The sequence below is a fragment of the Carassius auratus genome, chromosome 47, assembly GCF_003368295.1.
Source record: "Carassius auratus strain Wakin chromosome 47, ASM336829v1, whole genome shotgun sequence".
Taxonomy (NCBI): domain Eukaryota; kingdom Metazoa; phylum Chordata; class Actinopteri; order Cypriniformes; family Cyprinidae; genus Carassius; species Carassius auratus.
The window spans coordinates 1,859,642-1,871,712 of record NC_039289.1 but is presented as its reverse complement, the minus strand read 5'-3'; the positions used below and the strand labels follow the sequence as shown (position 1 = coordinate 1,871,712).

Below are 12,071 nucleotides of genomic sequence, written 5' to 3'. Positions count from 1 at the left end.
ACCTGTTTGCAGATGAGCCTGCGAGATTACCCAGCTAGCTCTCTGGGGGAAAAAACCCACAGACAAGTGTTGTTTGAGCAGTCTTAAAAAAGCCAGTCTCTGTGTCAACAGCTTTTAACAAAAGCCACATATTATGTGATTTTCTAGCTCTCAGCTGTACTGAAACCATCTCAGAGATCACAACACACTAGAATCATGCTGAACAACCATATTTTCTTTAGAAAATATAAATATGAACTTTGTATTTAGCATGTTTTTTTTCATTTGCACACAGGCTTATTCCTCAGTTTTTCCTTAAACTCCGATGTTTATGTGCTTTCCTTCAGTCACGTTACTCTGATTTGAGCGCCGTAGCCTTACTGTCCATTCGCATGCACAAGCTTGATGACCAACCCCTTAATTTTGACAGATTACTCCGAAAAGGATGTCTAAGGAACTGGACAAGGCGCCTTTCAGCCTCCATTTAAACGTGCATGTGGAACTAACATAAATAGAGAACTTTTCCTAATGGCCGTAATGCCGTGACCATTGCGATTTAATAGACTGTGACCCAACGAAATGCAATCAAGCCAGGATCATAAAGCATTAGTGTAAGTCATTTTATAGTAGGAGGAATATGCATTTAACATTTATGGTCCAAAATCAACAGCCACAGCCGGGGTTATGTTTGCACTGATGGGTTGCATATGAGTATGGAAATTTTTATATATATAAATAAATACATAAATAAACAACAACTGACAAGTAATGCATTGAATTAAACGTGAAATTTTGAAGTAAATTTAATATTTTGGAAAAACCTATAAGTAAAATTAAGTAAAAATATATATATACATTTCACTTTAAAGTAAAAAAGGTGAAAAGTAATAATTGATTATAGTACAACTGTAAAATTTAAATAAATATCTAACATTTAAAATATGATATAATTTTTCTGTTAAAATGTGTGATTTCTATTTAAAATAACACTTAAAAAAATTTAAAAGTAAAAAAAACAATTTTTTTTTTTAAATGTTAGTATCCAAAAAAAAGTAGAATGTTATACAACCTACCAGAGAATTAACGTCTCTAACTTGTTACCTTTATCACCACCACTAACAAAATATAAATCTAGATAAGCTCACTATTGGAGCCCAACAAATAACTATTTGACCGTCCTGATCTTTTCCTGTAAAGGGAATTTTTTGTTGTTGTTGTTTTTTAGATTTGTATATAGCATTCTGAAGAGTACTAACGACACAGACGGCACCCTGACTGTAAGTTGCCACAGCTTGGTTGTTCATTGTGTGTATTTGAGGTCATGGAGGCATGTCCGGTCATGCCCGGCCTTGTCAGATTTCCTGTGATCTCGGCTTATCTCAGGTTAGAATGGTTATCAGTACATAGTAACCGCCTGCCCATGGTGCCAGGCTACAGACCATGATCAAATATACGACACGTAGTGGAGATCTATTACGACAAAGACAATGGTTTCCAGAATTGATGCTTCAGGAACAGAGAGCATATGCTTTTCAGTTCATCTAGAAAGTTCTGGCTTCAAATGAGTCAGTTTGTTATGACCTGAAAACATAATTTTTTTTAAATTTTAGTTGAAAGAATGAGACTAAAATCATGGACGTACGTGATGTGCCAAATTAGTTTTTTTACAATTTACTACGATTTTACGGTTTCATTATTGGGCCATTTGACTTTGTTTTGCATTTCCACCATTTCTTTGACTAGTTTTATTATACGCTGTATTGTTTTATTATCCATCTCACTGTCAGCTTTAATGACGCATATATTGGGGGTTGTTTGACCTGGGCAAGACCTGTTCTTTTGTCACTACTTTGGTCACTTCCGTTTGTTAAACCATGGCTGTGTTTCAGTTCACTTTTTTCTTATGCCCTTCACTCACTAACATCCCTTTGTCTCGTTTACTCAGATGTACGTCATTGATGACGTTGCATGAGTTCCCACTTCTGGAACCCTTGGAATGGCCTGAATTGGAACATTCTAAGCCCTTGATCACTTTGAATCCGCTATGGAGTTGGTTAATCGTTTACGAATTTGTTTGCTGCAGCATTCTATGTGTATATAGATATGCTTGGGCTGTCATAAATAAATTATAATTTTAAATTATATATTGTGGAGCTGTTTAGGGTGGGGATAATGTAAACTAGGGCTGCACAATATTGGGAAAACATTACATTGCAATATTTTATTTTTCTGCGATATTTATTGCGATATGAAATCAAATTTTTCTTACAAACAAAAATGGGGTGAGCACACTTATATTCTCATTTTAAATGATTTAAACATCAACATCATTGTGTCAATTGATTAATATGCGCGAGGGAGAGAGAGCAAGACAGCGCTCGTGTTGTTTGAAGACATTGAGCGTGCGGCAGGGGCTCGATCTAAATTAATTAAATACGGACAAGCCACACAGCTGAGACGCTTGCGCCACGCATCTAGTGTGTCACCGGCCGCGCCCTCGCGCCCATACATCTAATGAATAACGGATCAACTACGACAGCCTACATCGCACATCCTGCGATGTGACTATCGTGGATTCGTACATCGCAATATCGATGCTTAAACGACACCTCGTGCAGCCCTAATTTAAACGCTATCTGCGATGACGTCATAGTCATGTTGCATTGTGGACTACAGAGCAGCCTGAAGTGTGCATATGAAGCAGACTCGCTCCCTCTGTCAAAATCGATGGGTTGACTGTATGTCCATGTAAACTTTCCTTGTCCACTTGATGAAGTAGAACGCACTTCAAAATGGTGGTGGGGATTCCCCCGAGGGTAAGTGCTTAGGGAAGTTCACAAGTCCATGTCTAAAAGTGAACTGGAACACAGCCCATGGCTCAGATCTTAAGATAACGTCAATTTTGGTCTTTCATGTGTTCCCCCCTCTCTCTCTCATTCATATCCCCTCAACTTTGACCTCTGGTTACAAAGAAGGCAACTTTTTATGGCAGAGTATATTTTGCTTTTGACAGATTTATACATTCCACATTCCTGTTTCCAGGAGATCTGTATTTGTGGTGCTTCGTTGTGAGGTAAAAACACCCAGAACAACCCTTCAAAACAGGTATTTAGCACCATGATTTAAGAGCCACGTTTCCAGCAGCGAGTCCTTCCAACTAGCCCGTGCACAGCAGAGTTTCTCCAAATGAATATTTGCTTTAAGTATCCAGGGAAGTCTTGAGTTGGGAAAACCGCAACGTATAATTACCTGCCAGCACCCTTTCATTAATACCAGCCCTGGAATTCAGCCAATCTTAATTGTTTATGTGATGTCAGTCAAGTCTTTGTGCTGAAAGCCTTGCACACCCCTTGCATTTTCAACGCTCTGGAAAGCTTATGTTTACTGAAGGCACCTTTAGGACTGGAAACAATGGAGCATCTGTGCTGGGATCCCAACATGTGGGAAAACTACTCATGCTCCACCAAGGCCATGCTGTGTGATGGTTCAAGATGATGTCGCCCCGGGCCAGTTGGAGAATTTCAGCCTTTTCCAATCTCTAGATCAGTGTTTCCCAACCCTGTGTCTGGAGAGAGACACCAGCACTACACATTTTGGATGTCTTCCTTATCTGAGCCATCCATTTAAGTCTTTGAGGCTCAAATAATGAGCTGATGAGTTGATATGGAAAGAGTTTGAAACAAGGTGGCGCAATTATGACTTGCAGAAGCATAATGAACGATTGTTTCCATTACACATGCTTTGAGGTTTGGAAGAGTTTGAATATGTGTAGTGTTGCGGTGCCTCCAGGATCAGGGTTGGGAAACACTGCTCTATATCGGGCTGTTTATTGTAAATCAAAAGAAGTGTTTTCTATTAAAGTGCAAGTGGACTTTGAGCTTCGTAACCTTGCAGATGTTTTTGTATGCTCAAACAGCAACATTACACACTAACTAAAGTTGAAAACGTGTTGACATGTAAGTCGACATGCAAAATGCAGCATTGGGCGGGTTTCAGAAATGTGGTTGAGAACCACTGTTCTAGATGATTGAGGATCCCAGAGGAACGCCTCCCAATATTTGGATGTTCTTTTTAACATTTTTTGTGAAATTATGGAAATATGATGGTGTAATTCTGACTTGCAGAAGCATAATGTACAGACTCAGAAGGGTGGCTCTAGTTTCAGTTACATCTTTGAGGCGTGGAGATGATGGGGTATTTTCACATTTTTAAGTACTGTAGATGTGATGGACAGTTATATGAATATTCAATCTTTTCCATGAAATAAGGGTGTTGATAACTTCACGGTTAATTATCATACATTTTCAAGGTTTGCTTCTAGATGCATTTCAGAAATTGCATAATCGCCGTTGGGCCCTTGAGCAAGACTTGCTCGCACCAGGTTGACTATCCCTCCAAAGAGTGTACACCATGTCCTTTAGAGGAAAAAGATTGGGAGGGAGGCCGCTCATGAACTGTTAGCTGCTGATGTGCATTAATAATCTCCTATGCTTGACGTAGTCCTTTCATGTGGTGCTGTCTTCAGAGTGTGATACATTTTATGCCTTGGTTGACAAAATGTGCTCAAGAGCGCATAAAACATCTTAGTTCTGCATGCAAACAGCATGTGTTTTAAATTTAACTTCGTCCTGTAAATCCCCAATTCTTCAACAGACTGTATTTCCTACACGGCGCATTAGCTTAGCATTTCATGCTCAAATATGAAAGCTGATCTAAGTTGAAACACATTTAATTTAAATGCAGGCATTACATCTCAAACTTTATGGTTCAAAATATGTAATTAATGCTTTTTGTTCGGTAGATGCATTCATCCAAAGTAATGTACAATTAATGAATAACAGTTGATTTGAAGACAAGTGATTTATCGCAACAATATTGTCTGTTATTTGAGGTTCTGTAGTTGGTACTATTTGTAGTTATTAAAGTGTCCCTATTATGCCATTTGTAAGGCTTCTAATATTTTTTTGGGAGTCTCCTACAATAGGTTTACATACAAGGTCAAACGATACTTTCATTTTCTTAAAATATGCATTTAATATCACTCTAATTTTTCAGTGTTTCTCAAACTATTTGTTCAAGGGGCGGCCATGACCCTACTGTGCTCTGATTGGTCAGATGGCCCAGTCTGTAGTGATTGGTCTACCGCGTACAGTGTGTCAGAAATGATACACCCACTGCAATAGTTCCGTATTTTTAATGCTTTATAGAGAATATAAACATCTATTATTTATCATTCTTACAGGCTGTGATTCAATGTAGCCAACTGGTCCAAATAAACTGGGTACTGATTGATCTTTCAAGAGCAAGTGTTTTGTGAATCCTTTGTTAAACTCCCAGAGATTAAAGAAGCAGTCGTCAATACAATGACGTATTTGTGGATGGAGTCAAGTAGTTCGCAGCCAGCCAAAAAAGAACATAGGTGGGAATGTGTTGTCACGTAATTGGGATTTGAATTACTAATGACTCTTTCAGGCTGTACAGAGTCTATTCTTTTATTTTGAGAGACAATAACTGTATTTATCATGCACTTTCGGAAACTTTGCACATTCACTTACTGCTACATTACACACTACATGAAAGGCAATGTTGGAAATGCCATGATAGGGGCACTTTAATAAATCCATTTGACATACATTGTCAGTGCAACAGATTTTCATGTAAATTTGTGTAAAAATGGTTCTTAAATCCATTCTTATTCTGCTTAATTTGTTGTATTTGATTCAGTTGTTTGCAAATCCATTCTTACGTAAATACTTACATTTCAGTTTAACATTTGTCATTTATAAAGCCATTATTGGGTAAATTGTTGTTGCATTCAATTCTGTTTTTCGTAAATCTGTCGTGTATATTTATACGTTCAGCTCATCTGTTTTCTAAATCCATTCTTGTGAAAATTACTACATTTAGTTTTTGTCAAATCCATCTTTGCTTATATTGTTGCAATTCAATGTTTTGTAAATCCATTGTGTATATTGGTATGTTCAGCTCAATAATTCGTAAATCCTTTAGTGTAAATTGTTGCATTCAGTTCAAGTGTTTGCAAAAACATTTTTCCTTAAATTGTGTTAAATGGAGTTTTTCGCAGATATGTTACGGTGTATACTCTTGCGTTAAAATTCAATTTCTTTGTAAAAGCATTGCGTGAATTGTTGCATCTGCTATTGTGTATGTCACATTCAACTCGGCCATTTCCAAATCAGTTCGACTCCATTCTTCGTAAATATATGCTTGTAAATTATTACATTCAGATGTGCATGTGTATAAATCCATTTTTTTGTTTTGTAAATTGATGCATTTCCCTTTTTCATAAATCCACTGTGTATATTGTTGCGATCAACTCAGGTTTTGTTCCTTAAGAGTTTACACAGATTAGTCCTGGTAGTGTTTCATTAATGATTGGATGGAGACATTGTGATGTTTCCTGAATGTACACTCGTGATCCGCCGTGGTTCATCCTCACGATGAATTAAAATGTTAATCAACCTCTGTTTGTGAAACTGCTTATCCATGTGTGGTGCCTACATTAACATTTTGCTTTGTGTTTTAGCTTTCCAGTTCCTCCAGCTTCAATGGTGAGCTGCTGTTCGGTGGAGCAGGGGATCAGACGCTTCCTCAGAAGACACTCCAGCGGAGCTCTCTCTCCGTGTCCCCGGCAGACTACCTGGAGCGTCCCAAAGTCCACTCGCGCCGCGAGAGCTCCTGCAGCATCCTTCCGGCCAAGGCGGAGGTTCCCATCCACCTCATCAGCACCACCAACCAGCTACACAAGCAGGGCGGCGTCCAGCAGCAGATACCGACTAAACTCGCCGCCCTCAGCAAGGGCAAGGAGAAGAGCGGGAAGGGCAGGAGTTCGCACCACACCAACAGTTCTGGTTAGCACTGATCCGTTTGCAGCCGCCAAATGGCGTTCTCTGGGGGCGATGAATTTGCAGATTCTTAAATCCGTCTTCACTTTTTCCTAGCTTCTGGAGACCTGAAGCAGATGCTGCCTATCAAGCTGTCATCAAGGGATTCGGAGGAAGGTCACAAAGCACGCCGGCCCATCAGCCCCAACCAACCTCAACATTCACACTCAGGTAAGACAAACATCCGCACATGACATTCCCAGCCGAGCCTGCTGTGTAAACCGCCATTAGACCCAGATGACATCCCTGTTGTGTGGTTTCCTCGCCCTGCAGATTCCCTCAGCCCTCCAGATGCTCACACGGACGCCAAGTCTAGCCTCACGCCCGCCGTTCTCAAAACACACAGCCAGACGTCCCAGCCCACCCTCTCGTACACTGTTAGCGAAGAAGCTGCCAAGGAGGACGTTATCTATTTCTAAGTCCTCTGATGGGATGCAAAGACGTTGCGTTGGTGTTTCGGGCGATATTTTAATTAAGGAACACTTTTCAATCATCCTAGTCTTAACAACTTACATGTTTTATTGAAGCCTGTAAATTACAACAAAGAAAAATGTGTTTTAGTTTGTTTGAAGAAAAAAAAAAGACTTGTTTGTCCAGAAAACCCAAAGACTTTGACGGAGAGCTTCACGTGAAGATTAGTTCTGTAGCATGCGCTCCGAGTGGACGATATGAAGGGCAAATGGATGTTTTTAGGTTGCTTATTGTTGTGGTGAGCAGTTTTGCACTGTGTCAACGTCCCATTTTGTATTTGGGATGACTGTTTCTGTTGGATTTGACGTTTGTTCACACTGTAATTTTTGACTGTACACTGTATGAACTTTCATTTGATTTCAGAAAAGCCAACTCCTTTTAAGTGGTAATTTCATTCATGTGGTTCATCTTTTTAGAGATTTCCTCCAGATGTTCCCCTCCCCCCCAAAAAATTGAAGAGAATTCAAGATTTTATTAACCAATATTCTGCTTTTAATTTATATGTTAATAGATCTTTCTAATGGAGAGAGCAGTTATCTGTGTATTTTGAGATTACTCAAATAAAAATCAGATGAAGGATACAAATGTTTTAGACGGTAAATGTTTTCCAAATGATCAAAAAGTCAATGTAAGACTTGATTTGGCGGAAATACAAACACTCGAGACTCTCGATGGACAGGTCATGAATTACCCTGAAAAATCAAAAGAAAAAGAAAATTGCATTGTGATGTCATTTTAATAATTTTTTTCATAATATTATCAATACCGTAATGCAGAGCCAATATCATTACCATAATGCAAAGCCAATATCATTACCATAATGCAAAGCCAATATCATTACCATAATGCAAAGAAAAATTGTTTAAATAGTTTAGAAATGAATTTAAAACTAAATTACAAGTATACATCATGGTAGTGTTTTTGCTTTTTTAAAATGTATTTTATTTTTTTAATACCAAAAAAAAATAAATGTGTCTGAACAAATAGATTCTTATAACTGTATTACAGTTGCATTATGTGTTTGCGGAATTTTGGGGAAAATGTTTAATTGAATTAAATCGTACTAAAATAGGGTTTACTGTTTTTTTTTTTTTTTTAGTTTTTTAAGAGAAAAATAAAATCTTTTATTTGGGGTAAAATGACAATAATGGAGACCGTTCCATTTAAGATTAGTGCCAAATATAGTTAAATATTGTGATACATGTATACGAGTTTTAAACAAACTTAATTTAGTTTCCTTACCCATCCTAGTTATTTCTGCTTTTAAGAATTTTTCTCTAAAAAGATTTTTATTTTTCTGTTTGAAAATCTTGTTTCCTATGTTTTTGCATTTCCTCCTTTCCTATGACCCACATTCATTCCATGTCTAATTGAAGTCTGTAAAGCTGTCAAGCCTCTCCTCTGTTCTCAAGCTGACCACACAAACGTTTGTGATGTAATACATTGGATTTCAGAGTAATGCCACCAGAGTATGAAGCCACTGAATGATTTCTGCCGTTCGTTTCCTGCGACTGTGTGACTTGTATGTATATGTTGTACATATAGTTTCCTTCTGACATAGATGAGATGTAGATATTATGCCATGAATTTAAATATGCTCCATTTGAGTATAGTTTTCTTCATTTAGTTTTGTAGGCACTTTTTTTTTCAAAACTGTCTTTGAGTGTTTTTATTTTAGTTAACACAAAAATTCATTGCTTTTGGATAGAATTTCACCTGTTCCACTCGGCAGAAGTAGTATTTTTGACATTACATTTATAAAAACAACTTGATTTGATATTCCTCCTATATTTAGAGTTTCTAGGTCCAATGCTTTCCCAGTGAAGGGGTATTTTCACATTGTAGCAGATGGGTTTTGACGGTCAATGACACGTAAATAAATGTCACGTGATGTTGATGATGTAATAATGAAGTTAGTGACTAAATGCTGTTTGTCTCGCTCCTTTAGCTGCAGCGCACTTTACCTCAGAATGAATAGTTTTCTTTGATTTCTTGTATTTGTTCAACTGTGAGCTTAAAAACATCACGTCGCTTTAAATTGTCCCTTGATCCGGCCGGCATTCATTGTGACTGTAGCTTCTTGGTGTCTGTGATTGTATGACGTATTTTATGTTATTCCTTTGCGAACAGGATATCTTGTCAGATATTGTCAAATTATTTCTTAAAAAAACAAACAAAAAAAACCAAGATTTTTCTGTTTCAATTTACACTAGCCACTTTTCAATACCAGCAAACTTCAAGGGGACCTCAAGTGTTAATATTTCTGATGTTCGGTCTTAAATGTTTAGCACGCAAGGCCAGTGTGATTGTTGTTGTTTTTTTCTACCACAGCATTGTACTCACTCTACTGAAGAAAAACAGAAATACTTGTGAACACTTAAAACTGCTGCCTTTAGAGACATTTTAATAATAAAACAAGTGTAAAAATATCTGATTCTGAGTCAGTTTTTTTTGTTTCCGTTATTTTCTGCTATTGTTACTTATTGACAGTGGGTACGGAGAGCATTTAAAAAAAAAAAAAACCTGAAATGAGCTGCAGCTAATATTACTAAATTAACATTCACGCATCACATGCATTTTGCTGAAATACATTTGTGGTTTTAGTTTAGCTTTAAATTTCATTTAATTTTCCGGTACAGAGAGAGAGGGAGATTTGTTAAATATTTGTACAATAATTTACCCTTTTTTTCTGTTCTGTTTGAATAGTCAAATTTAAAGGATTTGTCACATTTATAGTGTTTATAATGTTTTAAAGTTTATTTATTTTACATTATTTCTTTTTGTAATAAAATGTGACTTACAAACTGATTTGACTTGTATTTTTTTTTTTTTTTTTTTTTACTCTCTCTCTCAACGATGCAATTTTGACCGATGCAACGTCCAGGAAAAGTGTTAAGTATATCTCTGTTTTTTTAAATAGTATTATTTATTTATTAGTTATTTAGCAGATTCAAAAAAAAAAAAAGTAAACCATTTGCACAACAAACCAGTTTGTTTATAATTAAGACAATTTATTAATGTACTATTTTGCAAGATCAAGCAGTTTAAGGAGCAATTTTTTTACCGCTGTTAATGGTGGTAAAATTAAGCAAATGATACCAGAAGTCAAGGTATACGAGGTATAAAATGGCCGCGCACGCTCTTGCATTAAAAATAAGGCGGATACAGTAGTATATGCTGCGTAGTACGCAACTATTCTATTCCAAACACAGCCAATACCTTACAACTGAAGTTGACCACAAGCATGTAAAACATTGTAGTGATCAGTGCTTATGTTATTCCATGTCCTCTCCGGGACGGTCTCTTTGGACAATATGGTTTTATTTCCATCCCTCTCTTCTAGTGTGATCACATGACCATGCTGGCCGTGCCTCTGTTGATTCTGGCCTGTTCCTCACAGGAAAAGAGACCGAGCCCAAATTAACAGGACCTGTGTCCGTCTCTCAGGCCATGCTAATTGTAGAGCTGCGGCTATTTTCAGGTGTTGTGGTTTTCCTTTTATCCAATCCGGATCTGACAACCGCGCGTCCAGTACTTCTTTACCAGATGATGTCTCTTGCTTTTGTCTTTGGTAATGGTTTTCTGTCTTCCGTCTGTGTCTTGTGCTTGGCTAATTTTAGACGCTGTGCCACGAGGCGACCTCTGTCTGGTTCACAAGTGTCTGTAGCCATGTCCCGTTGTTAATTGTAGTTATTCTGTCCGCAAACAAAAACAAACCCCATGCTGCTGGCTAGACGTCTGAGCTGTAAAAGTAGCCAGAATTTCACTGGCAATTTGAAGAATTAGTCACACTAAATAAGCAAGGTTACCAACTCTCACGCATTTGGCTTGTTTCAGACTCTGTCACACGCTCTCACTCTGCTCATATAAATCTCACGCCAAGGTTGCCTTGGGATCATATGATGCGAAAAAAAAAAAAAAAAAAGTCCTTTCTCTTTGGAGTGTTGCAAGCTCTTGGTGAATAGAGAAGATCTGTAAAGTTGCAAAGACTAAAGTCTCAAATCCAAAGAGATATACTTTATAAGAGTTAAGACTCTGCCACGCCCCCTAAAACGGCTCGTTCTAACACGCCCCCCCATGTCTATGTCACTATGTGGGAAGATTTGCATAACCCCGCCCAAATGTTCACGCAAAAGAAAGTAGGCATGACTTTTATTCTCTCTGTTGTCGCTGCCACCATGTCGTGGAGTCACTGTATGTGTCGTTGTTAAAGTGAAACTACTTCCAAGCCCTTTGATTGGAATATATATATATATATATATATATATATATATATATATATATATATATATATACATTTGCTTTGAACTGGAATCACGGCGCAATATACTGTGATGTCCAATTCGCAGGACACTTACGTTCAAATAGAACATAAGTCTGAAGTGATAAGATACACACAAAATATGCAGAGCTGGCTTGGTGCGAGGACTGGAAGTGAGAAGTGTGGGTCTAGTGACCACGGCTTTATTCGTTGTAGCGCCCACTGATCTAGAATAGAGAACAAATCAATTTCTACCTATTGTATAATGTTTTTTTCTGGATCTTTTGGTTGATATTCCATCTATATCTGTTAAAATAATCCTACCATAAACATCGCATACCCTTCAAATCTTCATATCAGCAGGGGTTCAAATAAATATTTTCCCCACTGTACATACAGACCAAATCTCAATATTCTTAGAATGCATAGCCAACAATTGTGATTTAGCATTAACA

General features: G+C 37.5%; 1 protein-coding gene across 4 annotated transcripts in view; it reads left to right on the top strand.

Annotated features, from left to right (window-relative positions):
* Window positions 1-9,784, top strand: part of LOC113064745 (rho guanine nucleotide exchange factor 18-like) — a 39,037-nt gene extending 29,253 nt beyond the window's left edge. For all 4 annotated transcript variants that reach the window (XM_026235645.1, XM_026235646.1, XM_026235648.1 and 1 more), the window contains 3 exons: window positions 6,527-6,851; window positions 6,942-7,055; window positions 7,158-9,784. In XM_026235645.1, the coding sequence (XP_026091430.1) occupies window positions 6,527-6,851; window positions 6,942-7,055; window positions 7,158-7,303 (585 nt within the window). In that variant the 3' untranslated portion in view covers window positions 7,304-9,784. The remainder of the gene's footprint in view (window positions 1-6,526; window positions 6,852-6,941; window positions 7,056-7,157) is intronic.
* Window positions 9,785-12,071: the final 2,287 nt, after the last annotated feature.